At 37.8% G+C, this 25,997-nt stretch overlaps 1 protein-coding gene across 5 annotated transcripts in view; it reads left to right on the top strand.

Moving 5' to 3' along the window:
• ARFIP1 (ADP ribosylation factor interacting protein 1) overlaps nt 1-25,997 on the top strand; it is a 136,541-nt gene that overhangs the window by 73,033 nt on the left and 37,511 nt on the right. For all 5 annotated transcript variants that reach the window (XM_052654627.1, XM_052654624.1, XM_052654625.1 and 2 more), the window contains exons 4-7: nt 4,237-4,332; nt 5,894-6,006; nt 12,452-12,673; nt 19,065-19,222. In XM_052654627.1, coding sequence (XP_052510587.1) covers nt 4,237-4,332; nt 5,894-6,006; nt 12,452-12,673; nt 19,065-19,222 — 589 coding nt within the window. The remainder of the gene's footprint in view (nt 1-4,236; nt 4,333-5,893; nt 6,007-12,451; nt 12,674-19,064; nt 19,223-25,997) is intronic.

Here is a 25,997-nt window from a genome sequence, read left to right as displayed (position 1 = left end):
AACATAATGTACTCTGCATATAAGTTAAATAATCAGGGTGACAGTATACAGCCTTGTCATACTTCCTGCCCAATTTTAAACCAGTTCATTTTTCCATGTAAGGTTCTAACTGTTGCTTCTTGTCCTGCATGCAGGTTTCTCAGGAGACAGGTAAGGTGGTCTGGTATTCTCATCTGTTTAAGAATTTTCCACAGTTTGTTGTGATCCACACTGTCAAAGACTTCTAGCATAGTCAGTGAAAGAGAAATAGTTGTTTTTCTGAAATTCCCTTGCTTTCTCTATGATCCAGTGGATGTTGGTAATTTGGCTTCCGGTTCCTCTGCCTTTTCTAAATCCAGCTTTTACATCCAGAAGTTCCAATTCACATACTGTTAAAGTCTAGCTTGAAGGATTTTGAGCATTACCTTGCTAGAGTGTGAAATAAGTGCAACTGTGTGGTAGTTTGAACATTCTTTTGTATTGCCCTTCTTTGGGATTGGAATGAACTTTTCTGGTCCTGTGGCCACTGCTGAGTTTTCCAAATCTCTGCATATTGAGTGGAGCACTTTAACAGCATCATCTTTTAGGACTTGAAATAGCTCAGCTGGAATTCCATCACCTCCACTAACTTTGTTCCTAGTAATGCTTCCTAGGGCTTCCCTGGTGGCTCAGAGGGTAAAGCGTCTGCCTCTAATACGAGAGACCTGGGTTCGATCCCTGGGTCGGGAAGATCCCCTGGAGAAGGAAATGGCAACCCACTCCAGTATTCTTGCCTGGAGAATCCCATGGACGGAGGAGCCTGGTGGGCTACAGTCCATGGGGTCGCACAGAGTCGGACACGACTGAGCGACTAAAAAGCCTAGAAAGCCTAAAGCCTAATGCTTCCTAAGGCCCACTTGACCTCACACTTCAGGATGTCTAGTTCTAGGTGAGTGTCCACACCATCGTGATTGTTCAGGATATGATAGTTCTGTGTATTCTTGCCACTTCTTAGTCTCTTCAGCTTCTGTTAGATCCATACTGTTTGTGTCCTTTCTGTCCTTTGTTGAGCCCATCTTTGCATGAAATATTCCCTTGGTATCTGATTTTCTTGACGAGATCTCTAGTCTTTCCCATTCTATTTTTTTCTTCTATTTCTTTGCATTGATCACTGAGGAAGGCTTTCTTATGTCTCCTTGCTATTCTCTGGAACTCTGCATTCAGTTGGGTATCCCCAAGAAAACGAAACGCAAGAAGATAAAAGTGGTTGTCTGAGAAAGCCTGAAGAATACCTTAGAAAAGAAGAGAAGTGAAAGGCAGAAGAGAAAGGGAAATATATACCAAACCAAATGCAGAGTTTCAGAGAATAGCAAGAAGAGATAAGAAAGCCTTTTTAAGTGAACAGAATTTAGGATATATGTCTCATGAAAAAATGTTAGGAGTTGGGGCTCTGTTAGCTTCTGGGAAAATGACTGAATGATAACTTTATAAGGACTCTATTACCATTTATTTTTCCATCTCTGGGGCAAATTTAGAAGAAATTGTGCTTAAATTCAGTGTAACAATAAATATTGAAATCTACCCAAGAGATGCATGGTAGAATCAATAACAGTGGAAACCGTGGATAAATCAGAACTCTGAAGAGTGAGTTGTTCTTGGTGTCTGAGTTTTGTTTCAGTGGGGTTCTGATCCTTGCATACACATTATTCATATTCCTAGACTTCTCCTGTTGAGAGAGAGCTGAGCTAATTCTCCAGATTCCATCAATTAGCAAGAGCCTAGAGTTTTAAGAATTATTTTTGTTGGAATGATTTACTTATTATTTGTGAGTGATTTTAGTAACTAAATTAGTCTGACTTAAAGATTTGAAGATACAGAGAACAATTAACCCTTGAAAGTAAATCAAATTGTTGAAGGTGTCTACTTACCTTAGCACTACGTCTTTTTGCTACTTTAGTTTGGAAAGTTCTGTATCACTTGTGACATATATGTTATACATATCTCATGTTAAATCATGGGGTTATTTCTTATGCAAGATTAATAAACAATAATAGCCAGAACAACAGAGCTCTGTTCCTGGGATTCTCACGAAATGGAATTATAGTAGTCATCATCTATTGAACTCTTCTTTGTGTAAAAGTAGAGATAGAGTTTTTGTTTAAAATAGTGATTGCAAACATGAACCCCCCTCCCACCTCCCTCCCCATAACATCTCTGTGGGTCATCCCCATGCACCAGCCCCAAGCATGCTGTATCCTGCGTCAGACATAGACTGGCGATTCAATTCTTATGTTTGGGAACACATGTAAGAATTAAAGATTTTAAAATTAAAAAAAAAAAAAAACTATAAAATTAAAAAAAATAAATAAATAAAAATAAAATAGTGATTGCATTGGATAATCCATTAAATGCCTTCCAGCTTAACAAGTAATTTATGGATTGATGTTTTTTGTATTGAATTTAATAATAGAGATATTATGGTATGGATTCAGAACATCTGAGAATCTAATAAGAAGCTGTTTAAAGCTCTCTGAGCCTCTTTTTTCCTGTAGTTTAGCCTCAAACTAGTTGATTTCTGTTGTCCCTTCCAGTTTTAAATTTTTGTGGTTCAACAGAATTTTTTTATGAAAGACAGATATCTCATTTTGAAAGGTAATGCCATTCTATTTAGATACATTGCGTGTTTTGGATTTTAATGTTAGATTCAGTCCAGATTAAGTATTCCATATTATTAAAACTGGTGACTGTTCCTGATCAGAACTTAGTATATCTAGGATATGAGAAAGTTGACATTCATTCTTATTGGAATATTTTAATTATGAATTTGATATGTTATGTGAAAACCGGAAAAGAGTATAGTTGTAATAAAATTATCTTAGAAACATTAAAATATATTCAGCTAAATGTGAAGGATGTTAATTTTTTCAGTTTCTTTTCAATGGTCACTTCCCTAAAGACGTACAACGTTTAGAATTTAAAATAGTCAATTGAAGCTGTACAGTTTTATGCTGGACATTAGCAACAATGTTGGGTACTCAGTTTTTCTTACTTTTTAAAAAAATTAGGGCTCAGAGATGTTGAGTAATTTGCCAGGGTGTTCCTGGTACTATTTGATAAATAGAGCCAGAATTTCAAACCCAGAGTTAGAATTTTAAAACTCAGTGTGTTTCATTCCAAAATTGTATTCTTTCCTCAGGTTCTCAAACTTAGCTGTGTTTGAGAATAAGTAGCTTTTAAAAAACTACTGTTGCCTAATGAGTAGCATGGTGACTGTGGTTAATAATAATGTATACTTGAAATTTGCTGATAGAGCTCAGGTTTTCTCACCACACACACAAAGATGGTAACTGTGTGAGGTGATGGATGTAATCATTTCACAGTGTATACATACATCAAAAAATCACTTTTTATACCTTACATATATGCTATTTTTATTTATCTAATAAATAAAAGCAGAAAGTCAACCTAATAAAAAAGCTAAAGCTCCCCCCCGCCCCCCGGAAAAGCTCTAAAGATAGCCTGTTTCAGTGATAATCAGTAGATCTTGTGGAATGTCTCAGGTATGTTTTAAAAGCTTCAGAAGTCTTATGATTAATCAGAATAATACTCTGTATTATCACTTCTCAGGCTTCAAAACACATACAGATCACCTGAAGATCTTGTGAAAATGCAGATTCTAGTTAAGTAGGTCTGTATTTCTGATGAACTCTGAGATGACATAATTGGCGGAAACCCCTTGCATCCACACTATGAGTAGCAGCGATCTGTACTAGGTGATACTTAATTTATGATTTGAAATTTGTGGCTGTAATTTCTGTGAAGGGTGATTCATTCACGTTTCTGTGAATGTTAATGATAAATTTGATACAGGTGTTTATGCCTTTGGATTTCTACTTGAAGAGCTTTCCTCCCTATGTTAGAGTAGCAAGTTATAAAATGTTGAGTTAAGCTTTAAAACCGTTAAGCTGTGTCCTTTAATCACATACTTTTAATTGATTTGAAAATAGCAAAGTCCAGGTAAAGTACTGATTAAACATGATCTTACCAAGTTTCTTCTTACAGTTATGTGTTTTGTTTGGTTTTAATAATTCTATGAAAAGTTTAGATAAGAGCTCATCCTGGTAGCATCCATTTCTGCATGAAAGCAAGTATATTAGTTCCCAGCTTTTAATCCTTTTTTTGAATATTTTGAAGGAAATGTCAGTACAGCTATATTCAAAATGTATATTGTGTGGAGGGAGAGAAGCATTTTCACAGTGAAATATCTGCCCTTTTCAGGTTCCCCAGCACCGCCTCTGCCATCTGTTATGTCTCCTAGCAGGGTGGCAGCTAGCCGACTGACTCAGCAAGGAAGTGATTTAATTGTTCCTGCAGGTATTCACTGCCCTGATTGGATAAAGCCCTTCTTGCTCCTGCTGAAGCTAAACTAACTCACTCAGTTTCATGTCGCTTGCTTTATATTCTTAGGTGTGTGTCATTCTGGCTTTTTTGGTGGCTGCCTTTTTTTTTTTAACAATAAGGAAAGTAATCTCTCTAGCCATAGCTTATCTTTCTGGCTTTTCAAAGTTTATTAGGCACAATCCCAAACATGAAATTTAATTAACTTTACAAGAAAAAAAGACATTAAAGTTCGATTCGTTTTTAATCTACCTTTCTTTTCTTTGCTCTGGAAAATGTTGCTTTACTTATATGATCCTAAACTCTTGGCTTTGCAGCTCTGCCATCTGTTCTCAGTTAAATAAAAGAGGACTTTCAACAGTTGGGTTGTTCATTATTTGGAACGAATCAAGTGGAAAAGGTTGTGTCTTCCTTTTTTCAACTTTGACTTAACAACTAGTTGTCAAATTGCCTCAAAATACTATGTAATTTTCTAGTTATGCCGAGTGAAAAGTACTGGGAAAAACCTATTTCTTTGCATTGGATTTGCTTTTCACTTTAATATTGCTGGACTATAAAAACAGGGCAGAAAGTAAACTCTGTGTTTCTTTTTACACAAAATGTTAATATCTTATATTTTGTTTATGTGAGAATTTTGTAAACTCTTAAATGCATTTGGCTTTGTATACTGTTCTCCTTAGATAATGGCTAAAACTGTGGTAAAGCCTGGCCTGGCTATAGGGGTGAGAGAAGAAATTTTTGCTGACTCTAACCTTTTAAAACCATTTTATAAAATATTTTCTCTTGTCTTTTTAAAAAATTTTTATTTTAAAATTATGATGTTTCTATCCCAAGTTATTAGCATCATAAATGTTACTAAATATGTTCTTCTGTGAAAAATATTTTACTGTGAGGAACTGTATAGTTGTGGAGTTGCTGTTATGTCATAATTTCTTAATTGTTGGAGTAATACATTATCAGGGCTTTATACTGCCTGTATTAATTATGGCTTTGGGGGATGTGCTGGGTTTCTTGAGAAAAACATGAGGCACAATGAAGGTCTTGTTTTAACAAAACCTCTTATACTACAGTAAGCTATTTTTGATGGCTATCTAAAGTTACAGTATTTTTAAACCCTCCAAAATTTTGGTAACATTGTATTGTTGCTCTCTTCTGTGTAGTATAATGAAAGGAGATCACTGTGAAGAGTGTGAGCCTTTCAGATTTTTAATGACAGTTTTTTTTAAGAATTATTAGGTTATAAGATAAATTGTGGAAATTTTATCTTCCTTGAAGTAAATAGCAGTTTAGAGAAGAAGGCCTATTGCAGCATTATTTTTTTTTTAAGAAGATGGACAAACCAAAGAAAAATTTTTTTTATTACAGTATCAGAAAATCATCCTTAAAATGATTCCAAGAAGTTCTGGTCCTTTACTTTGTGGGAACCTTCTTATTTCTCTAAATGCATAAGTGGTTCAACTTGAACCGCATCAGTATTTTGTTTTCTTTCTACTTGCCTGTGTGGCTTGCATTTTTATCTTTTGTTCTGACGTTACAGGTGGCCAGAGTACACAGGCAAAAAGCGGTCCAGTTCTTCTAGCAGACGAGACTAAGAATCCCGCGATGGAGAAGCTCGAGCTTGTCAGAAAATGGAGTCTAAACACCTACAAGGTGTGGCATTTTTTAAAATATTTCCACCCTGAGTAGCTCTAAGAATTTCATTTGAATGTTACTCAAGTTATTATTTTCCAATTATATAAATGTATAGGAGACAATAATGCTCTTTAAACATAAATATACAATTAAAAATAAAGTATTTTGTCTTACTGATCTTTGCATAAATGTAGTTTAAAAAGTCAATAGGTTGAGTTCTAAAAAGAGCTACTAAAGTTCTTATTAACTGACAGATAACACATAATTAAAGAAGAGATATGTTGTCTGGGAGCACATTTAGCTGTAGAACCGCCATAGATATGTTTGTCACAACCTCCATCTTCTTGATACTTTATAGCAGCAGAATGTCAAGAGAGGTATATGAGTTTTCCAAAGTTTGAAATTCTGTGATCTTATTGTAATAACTAAGCACTAAACTGTACAGACAGTATATGAATTGGATAGCAAAGATTTACAGTGTATTGCTTCAGAGTAAGTATTGATTAGTTTTCTTACATTCTCCTAAAGTAAATAAGCAAAATTTACTCTAAAGCAATACAGCTAAATTTGATGTGTTACAAATAGATAGCTCAAACCCCAAATGAACTTAGTGCCTTTGAATCTTAACAGGGATGAGACAGTAGAATTCGTAGAATAGTTAAGTGGATGAAAACCCTAACAGTTCTATTTAGAGCATCAGTGTTAACACGCGCTCTGTTTTTGAATTGGTAGTGGGCCTAGTGGTTTGTGAATCAGGAATTGTCTGTATTTTTACACAGGAGTCTCTTATGTATCTTCTAAAGAGCAATACAGAAGTGCATTTATCTTTTCAGTTAGTATTTTTTAAGTATGATATGCAATTTTCCACAAAAGTACAGGTTTTCTTAAGATGATAAAAGTGACCTGAAACTGCTGCATGAAACTTTCCAAAAATCATTTAGCTCATGTCAATGTAGAACTGAGAAATGCCAGTGGTAGCCGTCAACACTTGATGCCTGCTGAACTGTTCTTACTCAGGATATTCTGTTTGCCCACTGCCCCTTTTGTTCTCAAGGATGTGGATTCTCTCATTCCATGAATACTGTTTTTTCTTTTGTACTCCTTCATATCACAGCAGTTCATCCACATATTCAGATGTCTACTTCATCTTCTCACTGATTCCACATGCCCAGTTAATTATTAAAGGGCCTCTGCCTCTTTAATATTACTTGACTTTATCCTTGTCTCCATCTTAGCCTTCACAGCCGTGTGATTATTCTCTTACATTACTGTAGTAGCTTCTCAACAAATTATCTCATCCTACAGATTCTGCTCTGCCTGACATGGTTCGGTTTGCTTAATTCCTTCCCTCAATCCCCATCTACCTTTCGGTTTTTATCCTGCTGCTCCTCTCTTCCACCCGCAGGTCTCGTGATCCATACCAGCTTATCCAGAGATTCCCTAAACAAGCTGTGCTTTCTCACATCTCTACAGCCCTGTTCTGTATCTGCCCACTGCCTGAGATTCCCCTTCATACGCCCTTTCGTTTCACTTGTCTATCTTTCATACCAGCCTGAGTCTCACTCATTTATTTATTAAATTCATTTACTCAGCCATTCCTTTGTTCATTTTATTCCTGAAATTTAGCCACACATCTTGAGCCTAAAGCGTACAGGTCTTATTTTTGAACCAAATCCTAATAACCGTAATCTGACAAATGATCAAGTTTAATTCTTTGTCATTTTGGCCTTCCTCTCTTCTGTCAGTTGGGTTTTCCTGTTGCTTATCTTTTTTTTTCCTGTATGTGTGTTTTTATCAGCTGTTCTTTTCTTCTTTTACTTCTGCAATAATCAGAGTTGAATTATTATTAGTTTATAGTTATCTCTACCTTGACATGGGGCTTCCCAGGTTGCTCAAATGGTGAAGAATCCTTCTGCAATGCAGGAGACCCAGGTTTGGTCCCTAGGTCGGAAAGATCCCCTGAAGAAGGGAATGGCTACCCACTCCAGTATTCTTGCCTGGAGAATTCATGGACAGAGGAGCCTGGTGGTCGGGAGGAGTCCATAGGGTCGCAAGGAATCGGACACAACTTAGCAACTAACGCTTTTACTTTTTTTCTACATAAATATACCACATTCAGATTTTCTGTTATTGAAAATAACCAGACTTCATAATGTATACACATGGCATAGTACTACGTGATCATTCTTTCAGAGTGATCATTTTATTTTTAACTGAAAAATTTTTTCATCAGAATAATTTGTGTATCTCAATCTAAGTCAAAAGAGAGAAAGTTCTAGCTTACGTAATTTTATGGAGTTTGTAGCTCAGTGTGTCTGGACTGACATACAACTCTGTTCTGTCTTTTTAGCCTTTTTAGTCCAAATTATGAGCCGACATAGGATATTCATTGTCATTAGGATAATCCTTCAAGTGTTGATTCTGATTTGTGCTTATTATCCATCATACTCTGAGGAATTTGATTCTGGCTGTGACTTTGATTCTCTTTCATGGACTTAGTTTCTTCATGATTTTGTTTCTTAATTTCTTCTGTTCTCTGGCAGACACGTTAAAGTTTTCACTCAAAGAGAATATTAGCACTTCTTTATTGGTGTTTAATCAACGAAGTGCTAATATTGGCTCCAAGATTAGTCTGTTGATTAAAACCAAATATGTAATAGAAGTGATTTTAAGTTTAGGCTTTGAACCTATTTTCTTAAATATTATTTTAATCTACCTGTTTTATTCCAGTTTGAATCCAAAATTTATTTATTTTCTTATTTTTTCTCATCTGTAGGAATCAGTGTGAATAATAAACTCTGGTTTATCATTTTTGTATTTTGTATTTTTGTATTCTGTCTTGTTTTTTAAATAATAATCTCAGTTTTAGCATTCAGACCTATTTAATGTCTCTTCCAAACATTAAATTCTTTTTCAAAATGTTTTAAGAACTTGCCACCAGTATTCATACCTTTAGCAAATTAATATTTGTTGGCTTAAAGCCAGTATCTTTTAAACTCTCATTCCTGGCTTTCTTACCATATTGTCTTATTTATTTACTAGTTCATCTGTTTCCACTGTTCAGGTTCTGATATTTACTGTTATGCTCCCTTCTTCCCTATCCTTCAGTCTTAACAACTTTCTTAATATAGTATCTGTCTTTTGCTGCCATTGGCTTATTCTTTTCCTTGTACCTAATTGTTTTATTCTAAGCTGTTGGTGCTATTTAAATACTAATAGTATCCAGTGGTTATCTTATAAATTCATGATCTGTGTGGTGCTGATTCATGGTATTTTATACCCTGTTTATCATTATTTTATCCTCTCCCAAGTAGGAAATCTCTGTAGAGCAATAATTTACTTTTGCTTTTTCCTGCCTGTTTAACTTTACCCCATTTGTCCTTTTATCCTCAAAATAAATCATTAACTTATATGGAAAGCTGGACAGGACCACAGATCATGGTAAGTCATCTGCATTTTCAGGGACTTTGGAGAAGGGTAAAGAACTGAGAATTTTTAGTTGTCTTCTGTTTTAAACTTGCTTTATAATATATACCGAAGGTATATAATATATACCTTCGATTATGCACTTCAATTTCAGTATTTACTAGGAAGCAACTTAAATAAAATTCTGTTTTTTGGTGATCCTATGAGAAACTTGCTCTGGAACCCTGATGAGTGGGGAAATGCCTCGCAACTTTGTTTTCTCACTGCAGCTTTCTTTACAAAGCCCCACAGAGGCTGTATGTAGCATTCTCACCTCCAGATTACTTAGATTTCCTTGAGAGTGGTTAGTTATCTGTATTGGAATATAAGCTCTGTAAGTTCAGTTTCAAAATTGGTTTAAGGTGTCCAGATTTGATGCCTTACTCTTGCCTTACTTTTCCCATTGCCATAGCTTCCTGGAAACAACAAAAAAAAAATTTCCTCATTAAACCTTTGACCTTACTGTGTGCTTATCACCATTATTTCTGTAAAAAAATGACCACTCAGACAAAAGTAGACGTTTCTTTCATTTTGCCCAGTCTGCCAAGTTCCTTCAATGAATTCTGGCTTCTTGGTTTTCAGCAGACTATTATATCTGGATAGCTATGGAAAGTACCCCACATGCTTTGGCTTCAGTTCAGTTCAGTTGCTCAGTCATGTCCGACTCTTTGCGACCCCATGAATCGCAGCACGCCAGGCCTCCCTGTCCATCACCAACTCCCAGAGTTCACTCAGACTCACATCCATCGAGTCCATGATGCCATCCAGCTATCTCATCCTCTATCGTCCCCTTCTCCTCCTGCCCCCAATCCCTCCCAGCATCAGAGTCTTTTCCAATGAGTCAACTCTCGCATGAGGTGGCCAAAGTACTGGAGTTTCAGCTTCAGCATCATTCCTTCCAAAGAAATCCCAGGGCTGATCTCCTTCAGAATGGACTGGTTGGATCTCCTTGCAGTCCAAGGGACTCTCAAGAGTCTTCTCCAACACCACAGTTCAAAAGCATCAATTCTTCAGTGCTCAGCCTTCTTCACAGTCCAACTGTCACATCCATACATGACCACAGGAAAAACCATAGCCTTGACTAGACGGACCTTAGTTGGCAAAGTAATGTCTCTGCTTTTGAATATGCTATCTAGGTTGGTCATAACTTTTCTTCCAAGAGTAAACTCCTTTTAATTTCATGGCTGCAGTCACCATCTGCAGTGATTTTGGAGCCCAAAAAATTAAAGTCTGACACTGTTTCCACTGTTTCCCCATCTGTGTGCCATGAAGTGATGGGACCGGATGCCATGATCTTCGTTTTCTGAATGTTGAGCTTTAAGCCAACTTTTTCACTCTCCTCTTTCACTTTCATCAAGAGGCTTTTGAGTTCCTCTTCACTTTCTGCCATAAGGGTGGTGTCATCTGCATATCTGAGGTTCTTGATATTTCTCCCTGCAATCTTGATTCCAGCTTGTGCTTCTTCCAGTCCAGCGTTTCTCATGATGTACTCTGCATGGAAGTTAAATAAGCAGGGTGACAATATACAGCCTTGACGTACTCCTTTTCCTATTTGGAACCAGTCTGTTGTTCCATGTCCAGTTCTAACTGTTGCTTCCTGGCCTGGATACAGATTTCTCAAGAGACAGGTCAGGTGGTCCTGGTATTCCCATCTCTCTCAGAATTTTCCACAGTTTGTTGTGATCCACAGTCAAAGGCTTTAGCATAGTCAATAAAGCAGAAATAGATGTTTTTCTGGAACTCTCTTGCTTTTTCCATGATCCAGCGGATGTTGGCAATTTGATCTCTGGTTCCTCTGCCTTTTCTAAAACCAGCTTGAACATCAGGAAGTTCACGGTTCACGTATTGCTGAAGCCTGGCTTGGAGCATTTTGAGCATTACTTTACTAGCATGTGAGATGAGTGCAACTGTGTGGTAGTTTGAGCATTCTTTGGCATTGCCTTTCTTTGGGATTAGAATGGAAACTGACCTTTTCCAGTCCTGTGGTCACTGCTGAGTTTTCCAAATTTGCTGGCATATTGAGTGCAGCACTTTCACAGCATCATCTTTCAGGATTTGAAAGAGCTCAACTGGAATGCCATCACCTCCATTAGCTTTGTTTGTAGTGATGCTTTCTAAGGTCCACTTGACTTCACATTCTAGGATGTCTGGCTCTAGGTGGGTGATCACACCATCGTGATTATCTGAGTCGTGAAGATCTTTTTTATACAGTTCTTCTTGTATTCTTGCCACCTCTTCTTAATATCTTCTGCTTCTGTTAGGTCCATTCCATTTCTGTCCTTTATTGTGCCCGTCTTTGCATGAAATATTCCCTTGGTTCTCTAATTTTCTTGAAGAGATCTCTAGTCTTTACCATTCTGTTGTTTTCCTCTATTTCTTTGCATTGATTGCTGAAGAAGGCTTTCTTTATCTCTCCTTGCTATTCTTTGGAACTCTGCATTCAGATGCTTATATGTTTCCTTTTCTCCTTTGCTTTTCACTTCTCTTCTTTTCACAGCTATTTGTAAGGCCTCCCCAGACAGCCATTTTGCTTTTTTGCATTTCTTTTCCATGGGGATGGTCTTGATCCCTATCTCTTGTACAATGTCATGAACCTCATTCCATAGTTCATCAGGCACTCTATTATTATTCCTATATTAATAGTCCAGTATTCTTAAATCAATGCTAAGTTTGTCAGTTGTTTTAAATCATCTACCAAAATGCACAAAGCTTGAAATATGATTACATGAGAGAACTCATCTGACAGTATATAAATTAGCTAGGTAAGTTTTGAAAATCTCTCTGATTAGTAATAGTTAATAAGCATAATTGGTAAATTTTCTTTCTGAGTCCTGATGAACGTCTAAAGGGGACTGAAAGTTTGCAGTTTGTTAGGCTAGCTTGTTTGAAGCTAGAAATGTTGTATACCCTTTGCTTCAACGTTTGCACTTTGGATTACTGCTTTTATCTTTTTTCTTTTTTTTTTTTTCCTAAACAAAATACATCTTTCTACTTTTAGTGCACTCGACAAATTATCTCTGAGAAGCTGGGCCGTGGATCAAGAACTGTGGACCTTGAACTTGAAGCTCAGATTGATATATTAAGAGATAACAAGAAAAAATACGAAAATATTCTAAAACTGGCTCAGACCCTGTCGACCCAGCTTTTCCAGATGGTGCACACCCAAAGGCAACTTGGAGATGCGTTTGCTGACCTGAGTTTAAAATCACTAGAACTCCATGTAAGATTATTTGAAATAACTATCGGAGGGGAGAGGGGTGAAAATGGCAATAGGAGTGTTCTAAGAGGCAATTTGTTACATTTCTGATTTGTTGAACTCTTTAATAAAATTGGAATCTTGTGGTATTCTTTTAAGATATTTCAGATAATTTTCAAGAAGGCTCAGCTGACTTTTCTCAAAATACTGATCCAAAGAAAATGCCAGCTGGAGATTTCAGGGAAAGGGAACTTGGTTAGAGGAAAGGAAAAAGAGTACTCAGCCTGCGTGAGCCTAGGAAGAGTCATATATAATCATGTAAATAACTGGGTGTGGGTAAACAGTAAATTCAGGCACCTGTTGAAAATCTTGGGGCTTCCCAGGTGGCGTTAGTGGTAAGGAACTTGCCTGCCACTGCAGAAGACACTGGTGTGATCCCTGGGTCAGGAATATCCCATGGAGGAGAAAGTGGCAACCGTCTTCAGTATTCTTGCCTGGGAAATCTCCTGGACAGAGGAGCATGGCAGGCTGTTGTCCATTGGTTTGCAAAGAGTCAGACACAACTGAAGCAACTTAGCACAGCATGTTGAATATCTCTTACCTAGTCTCTGAATGTGCTAAACAATACTTGCTGCTAAGTCGCTTCAGTCGTGTCCGACTCTGTGCGACCCCATAGACGGCAGCCACCAGGCTCCCCCGTCCCTGGGATTCTCCAGGCAAGAACACTGGAGTGGGTTGCCATTTCCTTCTCCAGTGCATGAAAGTGAAAAGTGAAAGGTGAAGTTGCTCAGTCATGTCTGACTCTTAGCGACCCCATGGACTGCAGCCCACCAGGCTCCTCTGTCCATGGGATTTTCCAGGCAGGAGTACTGGAGTGGGGTGCCGTTGCCTTCTCCGAAACAGTATTTAGTTGACTTAATTTGTGATACACTTTTTCATTAGTATCAAGTATGAATTTTAGAATGAAGTTGTTTTTCTGTGTATATCCATATGAGTATGCAGCAGACAGCATTATTGATTTCCTGTGCTGTCTTTTTTTTGGCTGGCTCTTTGTCGCTGCATGTGGGTTTTCTCCAGTGACAGCAAGCAGGGGCTGCTCTGTGGCTGTGGTGTGCTGGCTGCTCACTGCGGTGGCTTCTCTTACTGGGAGCATGGGCCCTGGGTGCATAGGCTTCAGTAGTTGCAGCCTGTGGGTTCACTAGTCATGGCAAACGGGCTTAGTTGCTCTGCCACATGTGAGACCTTCTTGGACCAGGGATAGAACCTGTGTCCTCTGAATTGCAAGGTGGACTCATAATCACCGGACCACCTGTCTTTTTTTCCTCACCTGGAACCAAAAGATGTAGAAATCCCTTTTTTACGAAAATCCCCTACAGACAAATAACTTGAGAAGTTAGATCATTTAGAGCATTAAATTATTTGTTAAGAATCTGGAATCTTGGACAAAGAAAGCTTGGCTGGAGATGACAATATTGAGATAAATATTGAGATTCAGTTCTAACTGAGTCACTAGACAAAAAGAAGAATGAAACTAATATTTAGGAAGCTGAGTTATTGCAGCTGTTATTACTGAGTATCCACAATTTCAATGTGATGGGTGGAGTGCTTTTTAGCCATTATATCATGTAATTTCTCTAATAACACTGGAAGAAATGTTATCCTGACTTTATAGATGAGGAAATGGAGGCCAGGATGGTTAGGTAGTTTTTATAAAATCATGAAAAACAAAAGATGGAAGTGGAATTTATATTCAGGCCTTTCTGTCTCTTCCTGATCTCTGCCTGTCTCTTTAAGTGAGAGCTTTAGAAGGTGTGACCCAGAAAAAAGTCCCCACAGTATGGAAAGAGATGATCAGAGTATAGGGTCTGGAGAAGTACATCAGTGTTATCAGTGACGCTACATTGAATAGAGTCTATTAATTATAATACTTAACGCCAGCTGGGGACTTACTATACATCAGATACAGCTCTAAGTTTCTTACATGTGTGTTAGCTCCTCTAATGCTCAGTCTTAGTAGTACTTTTGTTACCTTTCTTTTACAGATATGAAGTCCTTTTAAAAAAGAAACCTGAGAGTATTCAGGTCCATTGTTGTTATTGTTCAGTTTCTAAGCCATGTCCAGCTCTTTGCAACCCCATGGACTAGAGCACACCAGGCTCCTCTGTCCTCCAGTGTCTCCCAGAATTTGCTCTAATTCATGTCCATTGAGTCAATGATGCTGTCTGACTATCTCATCCTCTGCCACCTGCTTCTCCTTTTGCCTTCAATCTTTCCCAACATCAGGGTCTTTTCTAGTGAGTTAGCTCTTCCCATCAGGTGACCAAAGGATTGGAGCTTTAGCATAGTCCTTCCACTGAATATTCAGGACTTATTAGGATTGCTGTCCAAGGGACTCTCAAGAGTCTTCTCCAGCACCACAATTCGAAAGCATCAGTTCTTTGGCTTTCAGCTTTCTTTATGGTCCATCTCTCACATCCATACATGACTACTGGAAAAACCATAGCCTTGAGTATATAGATCTTTGTTGGCAGTGTGATGACTCCGCTTTTTAATACACTGTCTGATTTGTCGTAGCTTTCCTTCCAAGGAGAAGCGTCTTTTAATCTCTTAGCTGCAGTCACCATCCATAGTGATTTTGTTGTCCAAGAAAATCAAGTCTATCACTGTTTTCACTTCTTCTCCTGTTTGCCATGAAGTGACGGGACTGGATGCCATGATCTTAGGTTTTTGAATGTTGAATTTCAGCCAACTTTTTCACTCTACTCTTTCACTCTTATTAAGAGTCTCTATAGTTCTTCTTCACTTTGTGCCATTTGAGTGATATCATATGCATATCTGAAGTTGTTGATATTTCTCCTGGCAGTCTTGATTCCAACTTGTGATTCACCCAGTCCGGCATTTCGCATGATGTACTCTGCATCGAAGTTAAATAAATAAGGTAATATACAGCCTTACTCCTTTCCCAATTCTGAACCAGGCCACTGTTCCATGTCCAGTTCTAACTATTGCTTCTTGAACTGCATACAGGTTTCTCAGGAGACAGGTAAGGTGGTCTGGTATTCCCATCACTTTAACAATTTTCCACGGTTTGTTGTGATCCCCACAGTCAGAGGGTTAAGTGTAGTCAGTGAAGCAGAAGTAGATGTTTTTCTGGAGCTCCTTTGCTTTCTCCACAATCCAATGAATGTTGGCAATTTGATCTCTGGTTCCTCTGCCTTTTCTAAACCCAGCTTGTACATCTGGAACTTCTCAGTTCATATACTGCTGAATCCTCGCTTGAAGTAATTTGAGCATAGACTAGCTAGCGTGTGAGATGAGTGCAATTGTGTGGTAGTTTGAGCATTCTTTGGCATTGCCTTTCTTTGGGATTGGAATGAAAACTGACCTTTTCCAGTCCTATGGCCACTACTGGGTTTTCCAAGTTTGCTGGCATATTGAGTGCAGTACTTTCACAGCATCATCTTTTAGGATTTGAAATAGCTCAACTGGAATTCCATCACCTTCACTAGCTTTGTTCATAGTAATGTTTCCTAAGGCCCACTTGACTTCACACTTAAGGATATCCAGCTCTAGGTGAGTGACCACACAATCATGATTATCTAGGTCATTAAGACCTTTCTTGTATAGTTCTTCTGTGTATTCTTGCCACCTCTTTTTAATTTCTTCTACTTCTGTTAGGCATGATAAAAGACAAAAATGGTAAGGATCTGCCCTTACATGAAATGTTCCCTTGATATCTGCAGTTTTCTTGAAAAGATTTCTAGTCTTTTCCATTTTATTGTTTTCCTCTTATTTCTTTGCACTGTTCATTTAAGAAGACCTTTTTATCTCTCCTTGCTGTTCTCTGGAACTCTGCATTCATTTGGATATATCTTTCCCTTTCTCCCTTATCTTTTGATTCTCTTTCTTTCCTCAACTGTTTATAAACTCTCCTCAGACAACCACTTTGCCTTCTTGCATTTCTTTTTCTTTGGGATGGTTTTGGTCACTGTCTGCTGTACAGTTTTGTAAACCTCAGTCCATAGTTCTTCAGGCACTCTATCAGATCTAATCCCTTGAATTGATTTGTCACCTCCAGTATATAATCATAAGGGATTTGATTTAGGTCATACCAATCTTCACCATCGGTGGCTGGGGCATAGACTTGCCTTACTGTGATGTTGAATGGTTTCCTTGGAAACGAACCATGATCATACTGTCATTTTTGAGATTGCACCCCAGTACTGTATTTCAGACTCTCTTGTTGACTGTGAGGGCTACTCCATTTCTTATAAGGAATTCTTGTCCGCAGTAGTAGATATGATGTTTATCTGAATTAAATTCTGCTATTCACATCCATTTTAGTTCACTGATGCCCAAGTTGTTGATGTTCAGACTTTACATCCCCTGCTTGTCCACATCCAATTTACCTTGATTCATGGCCCTAACATTCCATGTTCCTGTCCAATATTGTTCTTTACAGCATCAGACTTTACTTTCGCCACCAGACACATCCACATCTGAGCATCATTCTGGCTTTGGCCTCGGCGCGTCATTCTTACCGGCCCTGTTAGAAATTGTCCTCCGCTCTTCCCCAGTAGCATATTGGACACCTTCCGACCTAGGGAGCTCATCTTCCAGCATCCTGTCTTTTAGCCTTTTCATGGGGTTCTCCAGGCAAGAATACTGGAGTGGTTTGCCGTTCTCTTCTCCAGTGGACCACAGTTTGTCAGAACTCTTCAGTATGACCTGTCTGTCTTGAGTAGCCCTGCATGGACAGCGTGGCTCATAATTTCATTGAGTTACACAGCCCCTTGTCTGCGACAAGGCAGTGATCCATGAAGGGGATTCAAGTCTGTTGGACCCAGTTTTATTTTTTAATAACTTTATTTTTTTCTGTTTTTTCCTTAATTTTATTTTTGTGTTTATTTTTTTATGTTTGGCTGTGGTGGCTCTTCATTGGTGCGTAGGCTTTCGGTGGCTTCTCTTGTTACAGAGCACAGGCTCTGGAGTCCTCAGGCTTCAGGACTTGCCGCACGTGGGCCCAATAGGTGTGGCTCCTGGGCTCCAGAGCACAGGTTCAGTAACTGTGGCACACAAATTTCACTGCTCTGCAGCATGTGAGATCTTCCTGGACTAGAGATTGAACCCATGTCTCCTGCACTGGCTGATGGATTCTTTAACCTTCCACCAGGAAAGTTAGAGGACTGAGTTTTAATTTTTGGGTTTCTTATTTGAGCATTTCTCTTTGTAAAGATTGATATTTTATGACTTTTATTCTTTCTTAGAGATCTTCCAATGATAAATATACTAATTTTTAAAAATAGAATAAACGTTTTATCTTGCAACTACCATATGAGTCCATTGGAGATAAAATACACAGTATGGGATCTTATTTTCCTATATCTTAAGACATTTTGCTGTTTCCTCATCTTAGGAATTATTTCATTATTACTCATCAGTTTTTCCCTACCATGTTAAAAATGAGTAAGATAATAAGACGAAAGAATGACAGTATTGCCTAGCAGAATTACATAATAATGAGATAAACACTTTTTGTTTGTTTGCATTACCAAAAAAGAAATCTGGAGAAGCTATTTACATCGTCTTTTTTTTTTTTTTCACTTGAAATTTAAAAGTATTTTTTAACAAGGTCAGAATTCTCAAATAATATACCTCATATATTCAGTTCTAAAATTGATATGATCAAAGTTTTTATTTGTTCAGATATGTTCCTGATAATCAGTTAGTTAATCAAACTTAGACTGGAAAGCTTTCCCTGCTGAAAATCTAGTTGGTCCTTGCTGTCCATATGTAAAGGAGTTGTGTGTAATGTTTGCTAAGCCAAGACCAGTTTATTCAGAGAGAATGAACTAAAACTGGTGTTGAGTGATCTTTCCTCAGCTGTTTGTCCAGATAGACCTGAGCTTGAGAGTTAGTTGGTCACTAGGTTTACAAAGAAATGTGTATTGTTAATATTTATAATTTGAGGAGATTCAGTCAAAACACAAAAATTGTAGTCTATTTTATGTCTGAAAGTTTTAGCCAATTGTTACCTAATTTGGTTGTGAAAGTTAAAGCCTCTCTGATTAATAATCTGCTATATTTTTCTTCTTAACAGCTGTGCTTACAGTATAATAGAAACAAAACGTGGAAATGAAAATATTCTTTCTAGTACAAAGTAGTTTAACTTTTAAATTATTTGATTTTAGCTGTACATCTAAGCTAATGACAGTTTGGTTTACTAGACTTTTTCTGTAATTATATAGCTAGTTGTGATTTAGATTCCTGTTTATTTAAACATTGAAAGAAAAAACTTCTATAGCTAGATTTCTAAATCAAATATTTTCCCAATAGTGATGTGTTTGAGATTTTCTTTAGTCACATTTACTGATTTACAGCTGGATAAATTAAGGTGACTTTTTTTTTGTTTTAGGAAGAATTTGGCTATAATGCAGATACCCAGAAGCTGCTAGCTAAAAATGGAGAGACTCTTCTAGGAGCCATTAATTTTTTCATTGCCAGTGTAAACACTTTGGTGAATAAAACAATTGAAGATACATTAATGACTGTGAAACAGTATGAAAGTGCCAGGTATGTATAGATTTTCATTATATCATTTGTTTTACAGATAATACATAATTCAGGTAAGATTTGGGGTTGCCAAAAAGAGAAACCAACTCTGGTCAATACGAACAGAAAAAGAATGTGTTATTAGAGTGTTGTAGGAGAGCCCACATTGGAGAAGGAAATGGCAGCCCACTCCGGTGTTCTTGCCTGGAGAATCTCAGGGACGGGGGAGCCTGGTGGGCTGCCATCTATGGGGTTGCACAGAGTCGGACACGACTGAAGCGACTTAGCAGCAGCAGGAGAGCCCACAGAGCTAATAAAAAGGCAGGAGAACAGTTCTAGAAATGAGCAAGAGCCAAAGCCAAAATAATGCCTCAGAAGAATCTCATTAGGGTTCTGACGCCTGGGTGCCTCTGGTACTAGATGCTGCTACAGCTCACACAGATAAAAATTCCAAAGGCTCCTGAATACTTTGCTCATTGCCTTGAGGGCATCCAGCTGAGCCTTGGTCATGTGCCCACACCCTGCCCGTTTGCATTAGGAAGGTGGGGGCTCCCCGCTCCAGCTTTCTTGGCAGAGCGCAAGGCCTTGTTCTCCACCAGGCTGCCAGCAGGCGCCCTGTCTAATCTGGCCGGAGCCTGCCTGTTCAGCCACGCTGCTCCCCTGTAAGCGGCACAGTGCTTCTGCTACAGCCAGATGCATAGTTTCAGTTGCTTTGAATACAGAAGCTCATTTCTGCCTCCATAATTTTATGTTGGTTATTCAGATTCTAACCAGTCTTCAGTCTTCCAGATTTTATTTTTTACATAAATTATCTGCCTTGTATTTCCATGGTGGTTTATAGTACAGTGTTTTCATACTTTTTTTACACACCTCCACACACACATGATTTCTCTGTCTCATATCCATCCTGTTAGGTAAACAAAATACATATTAATAGATGCTTAGAAATGTCTCAAATGCAGCAGATCTATGATAGCATTTTTCAGGTTCTGATTCCAGACGCAGTTTTCTTCCCCTACTCATTTTTGTCCCCTTTTAGTTTTTTCCCTCTGAACACTTGATTTCTTTATTTTTTGGTATACTTTTTATAGCATAGCCAAAGATAGTACAGACTTCACCTTTTCGGTGTGTAACTTTACTTTTTGGCCTCTTGGTCTAGTTTAGTGATATGAGAAGTGCCTGTGGAAGTACTAGATGTATCTAGACTTTTTGCAGTTGAGTGCTTATTCTTAAGTATATATGTCCTTATGCTTTGCATAACTAAAAGCCCAAACCACATGGAAAGTTAACTGGTTTTCGTTTTTCTTTAATTGATAGTAGTTGCTCAAAACATTTTTATACCTTATAAACACTAACATAGTTTCTATTCAAGCTTTAAAAAGTTATTACCGTGTTCTTTCAATAGCTTACCTTTTTACACACACCCTCTTTCCTGAAATTTTCTTTTTTATGTTGACCTGTAGATTGGTTTATAGTATTGTTAGTTTCAGGTGCACAGCAAAGCAATTCAGTACACACATACACACATACTCTTTGTCACATTCTTTTTCATTATAGGTTATTATAAGATATGGAATATAGTTCCCTGAGCTGTGCAGTGAGCCCTTGTTGTTTATGTACTTTATATACACACACACACACAAATACACACATACTCCCCATTTTTCTTTCTCCCCAACTTTTCCCTTTGGTAACCATAAACTTGTTTTCAAAATCTGTGAGTCTCTTTCTGTTTTGTAAATAAGTTCAATTGTATCATTTTTTAGATTTCACAAATAAGTGATATTATTTGTCAAGTAAGTGATATGTGATATTTGTCTTTCTCGGTCTGACTTCACCTAGCGTGGTAATCTCTAGCTCCGTCTATGTTGCTTCAAATGGCAGTACTTCATTATTTTTTATGGTTGAATAATAACTTTAATTTTTTAAGGAACATCCGTAGTTCTCCATAGTGGCTGTACCAGTTTCCTTTCCCACTAACAGTGTAGGAGGGTTCCCTTTCCGCCACTCTCTCTGTAGCATCTATTGTTTGTAGAATCTTTTCTTTGCATAGACTTTGTGATAACGGCCATTCTCACTGGTGGGAAGTGATACCTCATGGTAGGTCTGACTTACATTTCTCTAGCAATTAGAGGTGTTGAGCATCTTTCCCTGACGCTGTTGACTATCTGGATGTTTTTGGAGGAATGTCTATGTAGATCTCCCCATTTTTTGATTGGGTTGTTTGTTTTTTTGTTATTGAGTTGTATGAGCTGTGTGTATATTTTGGAAATTAAGCCCTTGTCAGTCACGTTGGTCACCAGTATTTTCTGCCAGTCTGTAGGTTGTCTTTTCATTTTGTTTATGGTTTCCTTTGCTGTGCAAAAGCTTATAACTTTGATTAGGTTTCATTTGTTTATTTTTGCTTTTGGACACTGACCTAGAAGATCGCTACAATTTATGTCAGAATGTTTTACCTGTGTTCTCTTTTGGAAGTTTTTTTGTGTCATGTCTTATATTTAAGCCGGTTTGAGTTTATTTTGTGTGTGGTATGAGGGTGTGTTCTAACTTCATTGATTTACATGAGACCTTCTCGTTTTCCCAACACCAGTTTGCTGAAGAGACTCTGTTTGCCATTGTATAGTCTTGCCTCCCTTGTCAAAGATTAATTGACCGTAGGTGTGTGCATTTATTTCTGGGTTCTCTGTTCTGTTCCATTGACCCATGTGTCTGTTTTTATGCTAATGCCATGCTGTTCTGATTACTGTAGCTTTGTAGTATTATCTGAAGCCTGGGAAAGTTATACTTCCTGCTTTGTTCTTTTTCCTCCGGATTGCTTTGGCAATTCTGAGTCTTCCGGAGTTCCATATAAATTTTAGGATTGGTTTGTTCTGGTTCTGTGAAAAAGGTCATGGATAATTTTAATAGCAGTCACATTAAACCTGTAGACTGCTTTGGGTAGTATGGCTATGTTAACAGTTCTGATTCTTACAAACCGAGAGTATGGACTAGCTTTCCATTTGTTTGAATCATCTTCAGTTTCTTTATCAGTGTGTTACAGTTCTCAGCACATAGGTCTTTCACCTCCTTGGTTAGGGTTATTTCAACTCTGTTTTTCATGGTTTTATTTGTTATTTTTGACAATTTTAAATGGGATTTTTTTTCTTTTTAAAAAACTTTTACTCATTTATTTTTGGCTGTGCTAGGTCTTTGTTGCTGTGTGTGGGATTCCTCTGGTTGTGGCGAGCAGGGGGTACTCTGGTTGTGTGCATGGCTTACTGTGGTGGCTTCTCTTGTTGCAGAGCAGAGGCTCTAGGGAGTGCAGGCTGCAGTAGTTGCTACTCATGGGCTCTCTAGTGCACACTCAGTAGTTGTGGCGTATGGGCTTAGTTGCCCCACGGCATGGGGGATCCTTCTGGACCAGGGATCGAACCCATCACCTGTGTTGGCAGGTGGCATTCCCAACCACTGGACCACCCGGAAAGTCACCGGGAAGTCAAGGATTTTTTTTTTTTTTTGAAAAGTTTACTTTTGATCTTTGCATAAGAAGAGATACTTCTATCCTATGCTGTGTTTGTAGCTCTCATTTTAGTATTAACATATCAGATTCTCAATGACTTGGAAAGGAAGGTCAAGACAAGTATTTGTGGTTTGGTGGGAGAAGGGCACAAATAGATCTGTGTGCCTTATTTAAGTTTTGGACTTGGTTTTTTACTTTCTTTTATTGTTTGAAGAATTTAGTAATATAGTATTAAATCAGAAGATGGGAAAAAATGAAGAAATCTATTGAAGGGATGTCTCAGTAAAATATCCTTCAGTAGGACTTCCTTCAGTAACATTCCCAGTAGTTGGTTTTCCAATCTCTGTTTAAATCCTTTCATGGATATTCCCTGTATTTTTCAAAGGATATATGTTTATTATGTATATTTTTATTTGTATAGGCTATTTCTTCTCCAAATCTGTCTGTTCATTTTCATAGCATCCTAATTTGTTCATAATGAATGTTCTTCCTTTTATCTCATAATCATTTCCAACATTCTTATTTTCTAATCTAAAAATGATTGTTCTAATATCTGTAGTTTTGAAGTTGACATTTCTTTTGTTCTGAAAGTATCCCAGTTAAGAACTATGTGAATGTAGTTTCTATCTCTCTACTTTGTAATTGTCCACCTATCCTGATTTTTAAATATTAAGTATGTTTATTTGAAACATGTAATATCTTTCTCTTCAGCATTTATTTCTAACATGTTTTAAAAAATATTAACCCATATTAAAGAAAAATACATTAGATGTCACTTATCATACACAAAACATTTTATATTTAATTTGCAAAGGAGAAAAATAAACCTCTAGAGGTTAAGTGGGTTATTTATTTGGAACCGATTTCAAAGTTAAATGAAAATCCATAGGCTCCTGCCTTCTATTTTTGATCATCAGGCCTCAAACTTGAATTGGACTAGTCTCAAATTTTCACATCTAATTTTAAAAAGTAGCTTTCACATCTTATGAGGAATCTGACTTAATGTATAATATGATATAAAAAATCTCAACTTATCCAATAATATAGGTTCATTTGAAATTTTTGAACAGAATTATCAATCAAGTTTTATATACTGGATAGCTGGTTGTCAGGAAACCTTTACACAACCTCTGTATATACTTTAAAAATCAACAACAATAATGACCCACCCCATAATTTATTCTTGTATTGAAATTTCAATATATGATTTTATTCATTAAGCTTAGCTTGGTGGTTTACTCTTCTGTACCGTTTTTGGAGTAGCTGAGGCATTGACTAGTTGTAACACTAAAGCATTGCCTACTGAGGGATAACATTGAAAAAGAATCCCAGACTGAAAGTTTCTCAGTAGTTGAATTTTCTCCTCTGTCAAAACCAGAATTTATTGACTTTGAGGGCAAGGGTCAGCTATTTGATCGGCACAGAAAGTGACAGTGTAGGCAGATGTCTGGGGTGGCCTTTTAACGCTCCCTATTATGCATTGCACAAGTATTTCCTAGCTGTCTGGGGCTTCATGCATAGGAAATCTTATAACAGCCTATTCAAGACTTCCCCAGAGCAGCACCGACAAGGGAGCCAATTGTGGTCAGAACTTTTCAGATGTGGACACCTGTTTCCTATGTTTTACATAAGCCATAAAGTAACCAACTATCACTAACTTTATTGGTAGGGACTCAGTTCAGACTGGCAACCTTGAAGTGAAGAGTTGCATTTTGAAAACTTAGTATTTCTCTTCCTGGTGGTAGTGAGCACTCTTAGCTCTTAGGGAAAGTTTTACTTTGACATCATCTGCAAACTAAAAGTAAAAATTAATGTCAGTATTTTAACTCTGACTGTGTTTAAATTAACTGCTGTCATTTAAAGGTATACCCCATGGCAATGAAGAATATTTGTCTTCACATTAAATCACCACACATTGCTGTTTATTTTTGTTCTACTTATTTCTCTCTCACTTCTTACTGATTTTAGTATGTTTGCTTCAGCCCATCCCTCTTCTAATTTGGCTGAAATGATAAAGCACTCTAAAGATATTAGTTATTAGCAGGTGTCCTAAGTACTTTGTATATATGGGTTTTGGTGGGGAAAAAAATGTTTTTAGATTGTTATTCCCATTTCTGAAGCAGAAAATGAGAGCAAGAGGGGAAAGAAAAAAAAAAGCGTAAGACATTGGAGCCAGTGAAGGACAGAGTGGTCATGCAGTTTGACCACTGAATCCGTGAACTTTAACTGGCTATTACCATGTCAGTTGCACCTCCTAAATTTTTAGTAACTCTTCACCTCTATAGCTTTACTGTCATTGGTCATTGTCTTTCTGAATTCAGTGACTCATTTCTCTTTTGCCCATTGTCTTCTAATTGATTTCCTTCTGATTTCTTAACCTTCTCTAGTCCATCCTCCATGCATGACTTTACCACTAAAGTCATCTTTCTATCCTGAGCAAATAGGACATGGCACTTTCCAAATCCAAGTTCTTCCCTGGCTTTTTATCGCCTGTCCCTGGGTTCAGTCTGATCTCTGTAGTAATGGCCTGCATTGTTGCTGTTCGTTCAGTCACTCAGCTGTGTCTGACCCTGCATCCCCATGGACTGCAGCACGCCAGGCTCCCTGTCCTTCACCATCTCTTGGAGCTTGCTCAAACTCACGTCCATGGAGACGGTGATGACATCCAGCTATCTCATCTTCTGTCATCCCCTTCTCCTCCTGTCTTCAATTTTTCCCAGCATCAGGGACATTTCCAATGAGTCAGCTCTTTGCATCAGGTGGCCAAAGTATAGAAGCATTAGCTTCAGCATCAGTCCTTCCAATGAATGTTCAGGGTTGATTTCCTTTAGGATTGACTGCTTTGATCTCCTTGCAGTCCAAGGGACACTCAGGAGTCTTCTCCAACACCACACTTCAAAAGCATCAATTCTTCAGCACTCAGCCTTCTTTATGGCCCAACTCTCACATCCATACATGACTACTGGAAAAACCAAAGCTTTGAGTTTATGGACCTTTGTCAGCAAAGTAATATCTCTGCTTTTTAACATGCTGTCTAGGTTGGTCATAGCTCTTCTTGCAAGGAGCAAGCATCTTTTAATTTCATGGCTGGAGTCACCATTCACAGTGATTTTGGAGCCCAAGAAAAATAAAGTCTGCCACTGTTTCCATTTTTTCCTCATCTATATGCCATGAAGTGATGGGTCTGTATACCATGACATTAGTGTTTTGAACGTTGAGTTTCAAGCCAGCTTTTTCACTCTCCTCTTTCACCTTCATCAAGGCTCTTTAGTTCCTCTTTGCTTTCTGCCATAAGGA

This window comes from Budorcas taxicolor, chromosome 17 (assembly GCF_023091745.1).
Source record: "Budorcas taxicolor isolate Tak-1 chromosome 17, Takin1.1, whole genome shotgun sequence".
Lineage (NCBI taxonomy): Eukaryota > Metazoa > Chordata > Mammalia > Artiodactyla > Bovidae > Budorcas > Budorcas taxicolor.
This window is presented reverse-complemented; position numbering and strand designations above follow the sequence as displayed.